Source organism: Saccostrea echinata, unplaced genomic scaffold (assembly GCF_033153115.1).
Source record: "Saccostrea echinata isolate AGI-Se365-2 ecotype Australia unplaced genomic scaffold, CSIRO_AGI_Sech_v1 ptg000009l, whole genome shotgun sequence".
NCBI classification, from domain to species: Eukaryota; Metazoa; Mollusca; class Bivalvia; order Ostreida; family Ostreidae; genus Saccostrea; species Saccostrea echinata.
In genome coordinates, this window is record NW_026889758.1 from 3814825 (window position 1) to 3830570 (window position 15746).

At 35.4% G+C, this 15746-nt stretch overlaps 1 protein-coding gene across 1 annotated transcript in view; it reads right to left on the reverse strand.

The window, feature by feature from the left end:
- Positions 1-15746, reverse strand: part of LOC133181486 (uncharacterized) — a 344223-nt gene that overhangs the window by 69396 nt on the left and 259081 nt on the right. Inside the window, 7 exon segments of the mRNA XM_061315978.1 lie at positions 897-1014; positions 1315-1555; positions 2196-2367; positions 2450-2696; positions 2938-3065; positions 11587-11753; positions 12122-12302. Of these exon segments, the coding sequence (XP_061171962.1) occupies positions 897-1014; positions 1315-1555; positions 2196-2367; positions 2450-2696; positions 2938-3065; positions 11587-11753; positions 12122-12302 (1254 nt within the window).

The window sequence follows — 15746 nt, forward strand, 5'->3', positions numbered from 1 at the left end:
AGAATGGTCTTGACTCAAGGTATATATCTGTGAAATATGAAAGCCCTAGCACCAACTGTTCAAAAGTTATGGAGAAGATTTAAGTTTTTAGAAAGTAAGTCAAACGTCAAGGTAAAAGGGTCAAAATTGATGGTGCCCAAGGGAAGGACTTGTCACAAGAAATACACATGTGAAATATGAAAGCCCTAGCACCAAACCTTTTAAAGTTATGACCATGGTTAAAGAGTAGAGTTTCAAGAAAAGGTCAAACTCTAAGATCAAAGGGTCAAAGTTGCTTGGTATCCAAAGGAAGGCCTTGTCACAAGGAATACACATATAAAGTACGAAAGCTCTAGCACCAACTGTTCAAAAGTTATGGCCAAGATTAAAATTTTTCAAATGTAGCTCAAACTCCAAAGTCAAGATTAAAAGGTCAAAATTGTTGGTATCCCAAGGAAGGCCTTGTCACAAGGAATACACATGTGAAATATGAAAGCGATAGCTCCAACCAATCAAAAGTTATTGGCAAGGTTAAAGTTTTTGCGGACAGACAGATGGACAGACAGGGCAAAACTATATGCCCCCGAAATCTTCGATTACCGGGGCATAAAAACTAAAACTTCTTTTCCTTGCAACCTCAGGTAGTGCAGAGATGTATTGAAAGAGCGCATGGCTATTTGATCAAACTTGAATTTCCTTCATCCAAGGATGCTTTATGGCAAATTTGCATGAAATTGCTTCATTGATTCTGATGAAGAAGTCAAAAATATGAAAAATGAACAAACAACAGAAAAATTGGACAGACAACAGACAAATGTTGATCAGAATTTTAAAGCTCACTTGAGCCGAAGGCTGATAAGAGAAAAAAAACAATATTAACAAAATATTTCAGACTCCATATCAGTTTTCATACACACCTGGGTATTTTTGTTTCTTGGTACCATGTGAAACCTCATAGATCTGAATTTTGATATGATCAATACCAGATTCTTTGTCTGAATACATGAAACTGACTGAAAGCTGGTCTGTTGCAGACTGGAAATATTTACAAAAGATAGGAATTTTTCATATGACATCATAAAATGTGTAATATTTGACAACTGTTTTGTGGTAGCTATACTTGAACAATATACAGTTATATAATACTTTGAATCTTTATTTGACAGACCTATCTTTTACTACAGCCTCATAGTAACAGCACTTTATACTGTTACCATGAGGATTAGACATAGCACTTAGCTTTAGCACTTAGAGCATTCTGATCCATATTGATTTAGTTTAGATGATAATCTTTTTATGGCTATAATCCATCTTTAAGCTTATAAAAATACTCACTTGAAATTCCTGGTCTTCAGACTGGAGACCATCCCTTAGATAATGCAGATATGGAGGTGTTACGTCAACCACAAAACTGTTAGTGGTGTTGATAATAGAGTTGAGAGCTTTGTTGGTGGTGCGAAGAGAGGTCTGAATTCTATCCCCATGACTATGGTGGAACTTTAACCACTTCACACTGTTGGCTGTGCTGGGGAATGGGGCCCAATCTTGGATAGGCTCATACTCATAGGTCATATTTCTGACAAGTAAAAATGTTAAATCATTTCAAATAATTACAATTTTATAAAATAAAGATGTAGCTGTACAGTCAAAGTTTTCATGGTGATCACCTTTATCCAGCAGTCACCTGTCCTATATGGTCAATTTATTTCCGCCCAATGAGAAATTCTGTATAATGTAACTTTATTCAGCAGTCATTTCATGTGGATTAGTCATTTTTGAAGGTTTTGTTCTTGTTTGGACGGAAGGATAAAAAATACCGTATTAGAATCAACATAATTTATCTTGGATTCTTCAAATTTGGCTTGAACTCAAAACTTCTCAAAAACCATGCTTCTTTGGACTAATTAAAGCTCAAGAAAGACTAAAGCTTAAAAGAAACTAAGTGAGAACACTGATGAAACATATATTTGTTTAACATTCTATGAACACAGAAGCAATACAAATTGGATCATCTTTAATTTGCAAATTGTCTGCCAGAAATCCATCCGCAACTGTTAAATTCTGCGACTGGGAAAACATGATACATAAATACACAATAGAATAATAGGTTCGCAGAAATATATAGAAATATTTGCGAGCAAAAGAAGGTCACGAAACTTGCGGATGTTTCTTGCATGCGAATAAAAGTTGGTTAATGATATTTCATGTGAACTTACTTTGCTCTGTAAACTTTGACATCATAGTGACTGATGTTGGACTCTGGATCATAGTAATTTCTCCACTGAAGTTCCACTTTAGCCTGGCTTGTTGTAAACTGTAGGTCAGTAAAGTCATCAGCTGACCCATCCACCACCTCTCCAGCTACTGGCTCCGTCAAATCCACCAACACTATATAGAAAAACAAGAAATATTGATTTCCTTCATAAATATTTATCAAACTTCAAAATTAACTATGACTTGCAAAACCTACCCCCATCAGACACCATGGAAACATTGAGTTGTTTGTGAGCACCATTGAATGCATACACTTTAGAGAAATATTTCTTGTTGTGCTCCAAGTATTTGTCTTGTTCTAGCTCCACACAGGCAAAGTGAGCTTTGCTTGAAAAATGTGTCATATTAGCTACATCTGTTGTGTCTGGAGAGGATCCCACACTGATCATGTACATAGCTATACCTGACTGAGGGTCATAGAAGCCCTGCCAATTACTGCAAATCTAAAACACAAACAGTTAATTCAAGTTCATGTTGAGTAATCTCATGAAAAAATTATAATCAAAAACCAGTGGGTATTAATCTTTACTTAAATTACACTGAAAATATATCTGCTAACAATATCATGCAAAATTGAATATAAATAAAAAAAATATAATGCCTTCAACAAAGAGAAAATTGTGATGTACGGCCAAACATTAAATTTTTCTTCATGTGTCACTTTCTTTTATAGATAGTGCATACCTTGTCCGGATACATAATGTACTGCAAATCCTTTTTATATATCTCTCCATCATTCACCTTACCAGCAATGGGAGGAGACTGGTCTACTATGATGGGTGAATCAGAAACAGCTATGGTGCTTAAATCAACTGGAGAAAAAAAACAATTAAAACAATTACTTTTTGGGCCAAATCAATAGAATGCTATTCAGAATTTGAATTTTGTTCACTAGTTTGGAGAGTCCAGGATAAACTGCTTCATTTAAGTCAGAATATGCCTTCAACCACTAATCTCTGATGAGACAGTCACAACATTATCATTAAAATCTTAACATATATTTTCAACATAGCCCCATCCTGGGATCTGAAACTAGACGCAGACAGAATCTTTGCTAACAATATTGGTGAAGAGCTCAGAATTCACCGTCATCTCATGCATAAACTTTGTGTGCTCCTTGTCAAGAAATAGAGATAATTTTAATGATATATTAATACAAGTATTATATTCTAGACATGTAATATACACTGTACAAGGAGTGTGCGAAAATAATGCAACACATGGTTTTACCATACTAAATCAAGAAGCAATTGATTTCAATTTTTTACTGTCTTAAAGTTCTAATTTTACAAGATTTTTTAAATAACTGAAAATGGCATGCTTTTTCCTACTGTTTTCACAAAGAAATTCACTGTTATTTTTAAAGTGGTGAAACCTGGTTCTACTAAAAAGCTAAAAACTAAATTTTTCTCTTCAAAGAAGATGGAAATGGGGATGTATATCAAGAAACTGTGCTTTAATATAAATACAGTTGAACTTCGGTATCTCAAACATGGATATCTCGAATACCATGGATATGCATGTCGAAGTCATTTTGAAGTCCCAACTGCTTATTCCTTAAGTATTTTACCCTGGATATCTCGAATCCTCTGATATCTCGAAGTATTTTCTCGGTCCCTTCAAGTTCGAGATAACGAGGTTTGCCTGTATTGGTAATCAAGGATTACGACCTGCTCTAAAAACTAACTATCTACTGGTAATCATCCAGAAAATGAACATCAGATGCAGCATCCAAAGCAAGTGTGGAAGTGTGCTTCCCTAGCAGCAGCATCCATGCAAGTTTAGTCACCATAGGACTTAAGATACTTAAGAATGGACCTACTCCAAGAAAGATCTTTCATCTGTAAAATCTGCAATCATTTAGAAAATGTAGGTCAGATCCAGCATCCAAAGCATATCTGGAGGGTGTATCCTTAGATGCATCATACATGCAAAACTTGACAACATAGAGCTTATAATGTGTACAAGGAAATTGTTATCTCTTTTGTGCTTGTCATGTGGGCAAATTTAAAATGAGATGAATTCAAGGAAGACAGTTATCTCTTTTTCAAAACAATACTTGGGCGAATTTAAAATGGGGAAAAATCATTTGCAAGGGCAGACTTGATGAAATTTTGAAATCACTGTCAGACATTTGGTCTCACTGACAAAGTCAAATGTTCTGTTGGACCGGACGAAGTTTTGTCCGACCAGATACATGTACCTTATTTTAACGCTGAGAAAGGACAAGAGGCCCAAGGGCCTTAACGGTCACCTGAGTATGATACAACAATTTAAAGGATGCATAGAGTATAAAATGAACTGAAAGGTGAAACTTTGTTGCCAAAAAGCAAGAAAAATAGGGTGATCATGATCAACAAAATAATTGGTCTTAATATTCATTAACAGTTTATAAATTATGTTCTATAAATCTGATCCCCATTTATCACTATCACCATACAGTATATTAACAAATTATCAATGCTTCTGTACTATTTTAATTCTTTGTTGAAATTTCTTACATTGGCCTCTCTTGGTCCTTGATGAACATTTAATAAAACAAGTTATTTTTGTCTCATTTTTATTCATCTACTACTTACAAGTCTATCTGATCATTAAAACTATGAAAGTACTTTTTGTATTATACAATAAAAGTTTTTGCATAATTATCTTATTCTATTTACCTTTCAAGTACATTATTTACAGTGATAAATTATCAAAAGTAAATGGCAAAGGGGAATAACTCCTCTCAATTGAATACAAAATAATAGAGCCCTGGCCAGGACCAGAACGCTTGACCAAATGGTCCAGATGTTCAAAAATCTGGTAAAAATAATCTTCCTTATTAAAACTTTTACTCTTTTTGCCTCTGATATGCCCAGGTGCGGAGAAGATTTTTAAAGAAATAACACATTTTTACTACAGATTCACTATAATATCAATAGAGCCCCCCCCCCCCCCCCCCAACACCAGAGCTTCTGACCCTGGGACCATAAGTTTGCTCATCATAACTAATCACTTTGTTTATCTGCTTAACACCAAGGAGCAAACAGGATTATTTAATAGAATTAATGCATTTTTACTATACCGTAAATCTGGAAATTTTTGCTGTAGATAAATTTTTAGCAAATTTGCGCGTGCATTGCATTTGCAAAAATATATTTCTTAAAAATAAATCGACAACAAAAAATGAAAAAATTTTTTGGGGGGGGGGGGGGGGGGGCTATTTTTCAAGATGAACAGGTGTTCGTAAGCAGTGGTCATTTTAAGAAATCTGTTTATACTATAAGCTAATTACCCGTGATAATCCGTGCGTAAGACTGCCTTCACTACATTCAACATCGTCCGATGGTTTGACAGGCAGTATATCTCTTTCAAATTATTTCTGTAAGAGAGGCCAGTTGTTTTATCTAAGAACAAATGTTTTTATCTGAAAGTTAGTTAAAGCAGAGATGGTTTCATACTATATTTTTTTTGTACATGCGCAATTAATTAAAATGTTATGAAAACTTTAAATAGTTTAGATGTTTTATCTCTTAAATTCTAATTTGTTTATGTGATTATTGAACATTGGCATTGTTTAGTATTGTATGTACATGTGATGAAATTTATTGTAAGTACATGCGTATTTTATAAACGTTGGCATCGTTCAATATTGCATGTACATGCGTAATTTATTGTATGTACTACATGTGTAACTTATAAACTGCTATGAAAATTTTAAGCGCTTTTTTAATTTTAGCACCATGAATGTCAATTCGCAAAAATTTGAAACGTAAAAATTAATCAACAGCTTTTTGACCCAGATTCGCAAAAATAAATTGACGCAAAAATTTCCAGATTTACGGTATTATCAAGAGCCCCACCCTCACACCAGCACATCTGACCCAGGGGTCATGAAATTCACTACTCTGGAAGAAGCACTCTTGCTCATCGTAACTATACACTTAGCTTCATTGCTTTTTTAACCAGAAGCAGAAAGGAATATTTTCAAATAAATTTTGCTTTTTCACTTTATAATCAATAGAAGCCCCCCCCCCTCCCCCCAGAACCCTTAAATCTGGGGTCATAAAATTCACAATTTTGGAAGAGGCATCCTTGCCTATCATAACAACGTACTTAGTTTGTTTAAACAATACCCAGGGGCAGAGAAGAAGATTTTCAAAGAAATAATTCACCTTCACTACAGGATCTATATAGCCCCGCCCTAGCACCAGAACTCCTGTCCCCGGGGCCATGAATTTCACAATTTTGGAAGAGGCATCCTTGCTTATCAAAACTATGTATTTAATTTGTTTCAATAATACCCAGGAGCAGAGAAGTAGATTTTCAAAGAATTAAGGCATTTTCACTATATAATCAATAGAGCCCTGCCCTAACACCAGAATCCCTGCCCCTGGGGCCATGAAATTCATAATTTTGAAAGAGGCACTCTTGCTCATCCTAACTATGTACTTAGTTACTTTATTTAATAACCAGGAGCAGAGAAGAAGATTTTCAAAGAATTAATGCATTTTCACTATATAATCAATAGAGCCCCGCCCTAACACCAGAACCCCTGCCCCTGGGGCCATGAAATTCACAATTTTGGAAGAGGCACTCTTGCTCATCATAACTATGTACTTAGTTACTTTATTTAATACCAAGGAGTAGAGAAGAAGCCTTTCAATGAATTAATGCATTTTCACTATATAATCAATAGAGCCCCGCCCTAACACCAGAACCCCTGACCCTGGGGCCATGAAATTCACAATTTTGGAAGAGGCACTTTTGCTTATCATAACTATGTACTTAGTTACTGTAGTTAATACCCAGGAGCAGAGAAGAAGATTTTCAAAGAAGTAATGCATTTTCACTATATAATCAATAGAGCCCCGCCCTTACACCAGAACCCCTGCCCCTGGGGCCATGAAATTCACAATTTTGAAAGATGCACTCTTGCTCATCATAACTATGTACTTAGTTACTTTATTTAATACCCAGGAGCAGAGAAGAAGATTTTCAAAGAAATAATGCATTTTCACTATATAATCAATAGAGCCCCGCCCTAACACCAGAACCCTTGACCCTGGGGCCATGAATTTCAAAATTTTGGAAGAGGCACTCTTACTCATCATAACTATATACTTAGTTAGTTTATTTAATACCCAGGAGCAGAGAAGAAGATTTTCAAAGAAATAATGCACTTTCACTATATAATCTATATAACCCCTCCCTAGCACCAGAACCCCTGACCCTGGGGCCATGAATTTCACAATTTTGGTAGAGGGGTCAATGCTTATTACAATCATGCCAACAGTTTGACTGCTTGATGTCCAGGAGTAAAGAAGAAGATTTTTAAAGATTGCATTAATTTTGGTGGTTTTAGCCCCACCCCTCAGGCCCCAGGGGGGCAGGGATCATAAAATTCACAATTTTTGTTCCCCTTCACCCATAGATGCTATATGCCATATTTGGTTGAAATTGGTTGAGCGGTTTCAGAGAAGAAGCTAAAAATGTTCAAATGTTAACGCACATCGCACGACGCACGCCGACGGACAAAAACGGATAGCAATGGGTCACCTGAGTGACTCAGGTGACCTAAAAATAAATAAAAGCACCAAAATGCCCTTTAATATTTTCAACAGCCTTCAATCTCAAACGTTTCTTTTCTTAGGATAGAGAGTCTTTAATAAGAGACATAAATAACATTTTATGTCTTTCCTGTAACACTTTAAATTGACCATCGTCAATACGCCGCACACACGGCCATCTCTTCTGTGTTTGTGACCTTCAGTTGCGCATCCCGATCCCGACTTTTTTAAAATTTGCGTCACGCTCGATTTTTTCAAATGGTCTTTTGGACCCACGTTTTCTTAAAAGTTATGTCCAGACAAATTTTTACCAGCCTTGCCGACAGGACCCACGAATTTTGACAAGTCTGCAAGGGTGATGGGGGAAAATCATCCTGTATAACAGTAGTTAATTGAGAATTGACCTGCTCCAAAAACTTTAACTTGGTCACTCATCTGAGAAATGTAGATCAGATCCAGCATCCGAAAAAAGTCTGGTAGTGTGCATCCCTAAATATATCATCCATGCAAGTTTGGTCCAGGTAGGGCTTAGTATGGAGGTGTGCATTCCTAGAAACATCATCCATTCAAGTTTGGTCACAATAGAGCTAATAGTTACTTCAGAATGGACTTCCTCCAAAAACTTAAACTGGTTACTCATCTAGAAGATACAAATCAGATCCAGCATCTGAAGCATGTCTTGTAGTGTACATCCACTGATTCTGTTCATTCATCCAGAAAATATAGGTGAGATCCAGCATCCCAAGCAAGTTTTGTAGTGTACATCAGTAAATGTATCATCCATGCAAACTTAGTCCAGGTAGGGCTTATATTTATATATATTGTCTTAGGAATGGATGTGCTTCTAAAACTTTGACCGGAATGCCCATGCCAGCGGTATACCTGATCTCATCTGGACTTCTTCAAGGTGAGCTAAAAATTGACTAAAGACAGATATGAAGATATGGTTTTAATATACAGAAAAGCTATTACTTCACATAGTGCAGAGTCCATATATAGATTAAGAAATTCTAAAGTGAAGAGGGAGAAAGCAGTCAACCTACCGATCAAATTCTTTAAACACAGAAAAAAAATAATGCTGTTTTTACATCATCATATATATGATATATTGTACACTGTACTAACAATACAAATACATTATGGAATCATTTACATTGATCGAAAGTTTCTATCACACACTTTTTAGAAATTTTGTACAGTCAGACACATGAAGTTGACATCAGATTCATACAAAAATGAATCCCACTATATGACATGCCTGAACAAAAAGTGTGTTAAAATATCAAGCACCTGCCTTGAGAAAACTGAGACAGAAATTTGGTAGGACAGAGGCATGGATAAACAGGAAGTTGACATCAGATTCATACAAAAATGAATCTCAACACACGACATGCCAAAACAAAGAATGTGCTAAAATTTCAAGCATCTGCAAAGAGTAGTTGCTGAGAAATCTGTGACAAAAATTAGTTACAGACAGACAGACGGACAGTCAGACAGACACACAAACAGACAGATACACAAGGGTAAAACAGTATACCCTCTCTCCTTCAGAGTGGGGATATTATATAAATACTGCATGTAGTTGAGGGTAACATTGAAAATTTTCATCCCAAGAAAACCATTGTCAACCGAGGCGCAGCCGAGGTTAACAATGGTTTTTCAAGGGGTGAAAATTTTCAATGTTATCCTCGACTACATGCTGTATTTATTATATTATACTGAATGTTTTATACAAATACATGTCACACTCAATCGTGTGTGCATAAATTCTGCGCAGTCAATATTTTGTGGAATATCACTCGTGGTCAAGAAATGTCGACTGTTGCTATGCTGGAGGGTGTGGTTTCGTCACTCAGAGGGTAATAGTGTTTTTTTTACAAATGTTTCTCAACGAATCAGATTCAACTAATTTACATGAAAGTATAATATAATAAAATGTGGCATATGAGAGGAAGCTGTCATCCTGTTATCACCTTGAGAAGCTTGAACTCCAAAAAGGTATAACATAGTATTTTCTTTGACTCTAGAGGTCTAGTAATACAGGTACAAACACCCAAAAGAAGGACCATCAATGGTAGCTTTTATTATGCAAAAATTACAAAGTTAGGCAGGTTTTGTATAAGCGATGTCCAAATAACAATCTATTTGTTTTTTCTTGTACATGACAGATCTAGACAATGCTGCTACAAACAAGCATAGATATGACCAGGGATTTTTGATTGATTGATGATTGTTCTTTTACGTCCCATTTTAGAATTTTTCACTCATATAGAGATGTCACCATATACCTGTGAAGGGCTTCAAATTTTGACCTTTACTCCGCACTCAGGGCCATTGAGCAGCAAGGAATCTTTATCGTGCCAACGCCTGCTGTGACAGAGGGCCTCGGTTTTTAAAGTCTCATCCAAAGGACCCGCAACTTTCACTTCAAATGCTGAGCACATGGCAAAGGAACAGTTGCTACCTATTTTTTATCGACTTAGGTCAGTCGCGGCTGAGATTTGAACTCATGACCTTCCGAACAGGAGTGAGCACTCTACTGACTGAGCTACCATGACGGTGGGGATTTTTGAGAAGAGAAACAGATACAGTGCTTCACCAGATCTCAATCCCTGTGACTTTTTTTTTGGTTCTAGAAACTCAAAAAAAATCATTGCAGAAAGATGCTACAACTCCAGATCTGCTTAAATCACTCTGGGGCATGAAACCCTGATCCTGAAACAACGAGGCCCATGGGCCACTACACTCACCTGAGTAACTTTGGCCTTGTTGTTTTTTCACCTGATTTCCCATCTTGTAGTACTTATTGTGGCCCCGCCCTAACCCCTGGGGTCATGATTTGAACAATTTAGAATCTACACTACCCCAGGATGCTTCCACTTAAGTTTCAGCTTTTCTGGCCCAGTGGTTCTTCAGAAGATTTTTAAAGATTTTTTACAACATTTTCAATGTAAAACTTGGATTCCCTATTGTGGTCCCGCCCTACTCCCGGGGGTCATGATTTGAACAAATTAGAATCTACACTACCCCAGGATGCTTCCACAAAAGTTTCAGCTTTTCTGGCCCAGTGGTTCTTCAGAAGAAGATTTTTAAAGATTTTTTATTACATATTTCAATGTAAAACTTGGATTCCCTATTGTGGCCCTGCCCTACCCCCGGGGGTCATGATTTGAACAATTTAAAATTTACACTACCCCAGGATGCTTCCACATAAGTTTCAGCTTTTCTGGCCCAGTGGTTCTTGAGAAGAAGATTTTTTAATGACCCCACCATTTTTGTCTTTTCTTGATTATCTCCCCTTGGAAGGGGGCTTGGCCTTTCATTTTAACAATTTAAAATCCCCTTCACCCAAGGATGCTTTGTACTAAGTTTGGTTAAAATTGGTCCAGCGGTTCCTGAGAAGAAGTTGAAAATGTGAAAAGTTTACAGACGGACGACAAACAATGGGTGATCAGAAAAGCTCGAGCTTTCAGCTCAGGTGAGCTAAAAATACATTCAAAATCCTGGTAGAGGAAGAACTGTTCTTTATCACCAAACAGCTTGCTGCTAGAAACCCCCAGAATTAAGAAGGTTTTTAATTAAGGTTTTCAATCAATCAGGCTAAAGGTGGTTGGGCACCACTAAATTCATATTAAATGTTTTTTTTTTCTTTTCTTCCAAAGATGCTATGTATCCAAACTGGTTGAAAATGTTCAAAAGTTTAAAAGCTGATGATGACATACAGTATCTGATAGCACAGGTCAACTGAAGGACTTTTGTGAGCAGGAAAACAGTTCCTTACCTTTGTTGACAGCTTTGATTTTGATCCATACAGGAACCCCTTCTGTCAGTTTCTTTAACATGGTGATGTTAGGATTAAAATCTATGGTGGTCCACATCATTTCATCACAATCTCTTCTAGTTCTCCCCAGGCACAGATCATTCCGTTTTAGTCCAGAGTCCGGGTCTCTGATGAATTATTTGAGAAAAGAAATATCATAAGAAAGATATGGACTGGACACGAATTATGAACTTTTTCTTTCAGTGACCTTGAACTTGCCCAAATGATCTTGAGTCAAGGTCATGACACACCCTCAGGTCATGAACATTCTTTGTGTTAAGTAGTAGATTCTAATGTTCCTCCATAAGAAAGATATGGACCGGACATGTTTGCACAGACAGACAGACAGCTAGACAGATGGAAAAGGTGATTCCTGTATACCCCCCGTTTGTGGGAAGTATAATGAAAGCAAACAGGAATATACCACTGCAGTGCCTAAAAAGACTAAAAAATTTACAAAATATTTAGAAATTGAATAAAATACTTCTTTACTTACGAAGAATTATGCGTTACACTAAGATTGAATTGCTCTTCATCATAATAAATATTGTAGATTTCAAAAATCAAAGGTGGTGAGTTATCTACAATATATGGTGTTGAATGACAGAATGTTGTAGCTAGTGGCCCACCATATTTCACTTTGTTGATAGCTCTCACTGTTATGAAATAAGCTCCATCTAAAATTAAAAGAATCAATTTTATTTAACATCAAGGACATAACCATTCATTGACACAAGGACATACACAGTAACCTTTCATTTAAATGAGACACTAAATTGTGGCATCAAAAAACACTCAAAGGATTCAAGATGCATCAACTAACAATGTTTGATGATTCTCTTAGTAAGCTTCTTATTTATATTAAAATATTTAGATATGGCTGTGAAAGGAAAATCACGCTAAAAAGCACCAAAATCCGCATAGATTTCAAACAACTGGAGATTTTTAAATGCCTGTAGACACTCGAAATCCGGAAAAGTTGTACCATACCTATTTGAGTGTAGTCTATTTAAATAAGGGGGAGGAGACATTTAAATCATCTGGATGGTGGAGCACATTTGCCAAATGATACTTCCTGTGTTATTTTTCTATGAAAAAAAATCGAATGAAGCTGTATAATGCCTGTACCCACAGTGATCAAACTAAGAATTTTGCATGCTTGCATTTAAAATAATAAATTCTTCATCAATTTTAAAAGTGCAAAAGCCGGGCATTTAGGTGTACTAAGTGTGAAGTGTCTTACTGTATTACAGTTTAAGAACATATTAATTTGATTTTTTTTTTGTTATCAATGTTATTTTAAAGCTGAATTTATAAGTAACATTGATTTAAAAAGCTTTTGCGAATCATTTTATTAAGATTTGTAATAATTAACTTTAATTGTTGATTAATTATTTTTTCCTCATCTGTATTTTAAGAACCCAACTGTAAACAAGCTTTTAAGCTTTAATGGGGTATCCTGATATCAAATATATGTATATGCATGTAATTTTTTGTATTCATTTTTTAGTATTATAGATTTCAATACATGTACTGGTACCATTGTCTTTCATAAATATATTAAAAATGTTCGACACTTTTATGTATGATGACATCTTAAATGACACTAAACTCTCTTTACCCTCCCGTTGTTCCAAAAACTAAATACATACAAACATCTAATTGGCACATTGGCAAATGATATAAAACATGGCTATTTTTACAGTGAGCACCTTTGAGGAATGTTTACCTGGGAAAACTCACGTGACTACCGGTATTTTAAATAATATATTCCACAGGTGGGTTCAACATAGGTCATACAGGTAAATATCTCTCGCTTGCTATAGGAAAAACATTGAACTTTTTATTCATTTTTAATATTTTAAGTACCAGCCTAATCTTGTACAAAGAACAAGGTACAGTTTTAGCCAAAGTTTGCCCGGTGATTTTCCCAAAAATTGAGTATGTTTATTTAACTCTTTCTTTTTTGTTATTTAATAAAGTAACCCTCATAGACACCAAAACATATATATAAAAAAAGAACACTAGTACGCATGCGCAATACGCACTGTCAAAAAGATAATATCCTTGGCTCATTTGCCATTATTTGTACAAAAAATAGCCAGTAAAAGTCAAAATTCAATACCTCCACATTGATCGTCCAAGATTAAATTTTGACAGAATGAATTTGAAGTGTAAATTCATATTCAGTTTTAATTTCATCATGGGCAAGGACTGTGGACATGGTTAAATCTTAACAATTAGTTCGATCAATTTCTAATCGTAACGGTTGCCATGTCGGTAGTAGATGTTATAAAGTCTCGAATTATAATCTCAATACGGTGATTTCAAGATAGTTGAAAGCAGTACATCATTTAAGTGCTCAGTAAAGCTTATAATAGTGTCTTGGCAAACTGTATTCTTTTTTTTTTTTTTTTGAATAATGTTCTGTCTATTTTTTAATATTTTCATGTCTTTAGAATTTATGTTGTACTATTACGTCAGTTAGACTGAGTGCAATACGAATTTTTATTGAATGTGTTTAAGTACAAGTTAATTTTCAGTGTTTGTGCCGCCATACTGTCACGGCGAGTTTTTACTCCCGGTTGAATGTTCGTAATCCACGGTGTAAGTAGCTTGAAGTTTTTACACATTGTTTATTCTTCAGATTATGTTATCGCTTACCTATATCTCTAATGTCAGCTATGCTAATTATTGCAGTTCTGCATAATTTTAGATAATGTTTGTGCCATGTGCTTAAAGTATGGCGTGCTATTCATGTCATCATTTATAGTCGATAGTAATTAAGTCTGTATTTCTCTTAAAAATATATTTTATGAATGGAATTTGATACAGTTGATCAGAGTATAGTTAGTTTATGATTTACTAGAGATATTACTTGTCTGTGTAATTTGTTCACATTATGTGAATCCAGTTTTGAGAAATTTTTCTATGGAAAGCAGTACCTGTCATTACTTACTTTGGTTTTGTTTTATTGTAGCCTTTTACCAGACGCACGTTCACATGCGCACTTGCACATGCCAGTGAGGGTTAACTACCTGTCAAATAAAACTTTCTAAAGGAACTGAGAGACTTTTTATTGTGGCAGAATAAATAACATATAAATTATCTGGAATTTTCATCTCGTCGTTTGAATGACGTCATTTTCGTTACCATGGGTTAATGTAAACAGAAGTAGATGTACCAGGATTCTGGTTTACCGACATCAAGATCTTACGGGTGAGAAAAAATTATATATATATATCACTTCTATGTGTGAAAATTTTTATATGTGCAGTTATTAGTTCATGAATATGATCAACTATTTAACCGACGATTGTACGTCACACGGCGGATAAAGCCTTGTGAACAGATGAAAGCTAAGAGGGAGAAATGTTACGAACTGAATCTTGAAACTTAGATAATGATCTAATTTTTTACGTTAAAAATATTGTATGTTTTAGCAAAAATTATTAGGCTAGCCATTCTAATATTTACATCGTCTGCAAGTACCGGTGACAACAGCTATATAAGCTTTCGGGACCTTTGATGCCATGGCTAGATAGCCTAGTGTTATTTTTAATCTTTACAATACATACATGCATAATAAAAAAGAAAACTAGTACTTAGACGGCATATTTATTGAATATTGTCTGTTTCAAACTCAGCTTGTTACTTTATTTTGAGTTTGTATACATTTGTAGGTCTTAAATGACTTGTTCGCACATAGGTAGTGAATAGTCCGTATCGAATATTGTACAACCCGGTATGGTAGGGGAATAATAGTGTGGGTTCAAACCCATCACACGTTTTTTTTTTTTTTTTTTTTCTTACTATGTCATGTTACTATGTATTTGATGAAGAAAATACACATTTTTACACTATATATAACATATCTGAAAATAATCATACATGATCATTTTTTATTCAGAATGGACAGGAGACATTATTCGTGTGTTTTGTGTTGAGGAAGACCACCTCCACAAGAACGTCGTCCAGTACAGTCGGGATATATAAACATTCTGTCAAAAAAATTTGCAGTTGGTGCAACAGAATCAGACGTACTGTGCAAGAAGTGCCGTCATAAATGCCGAAACATTTCTCAAAAAAGGGAGGTTTGTACAATTCCTGTAAGTGATAAG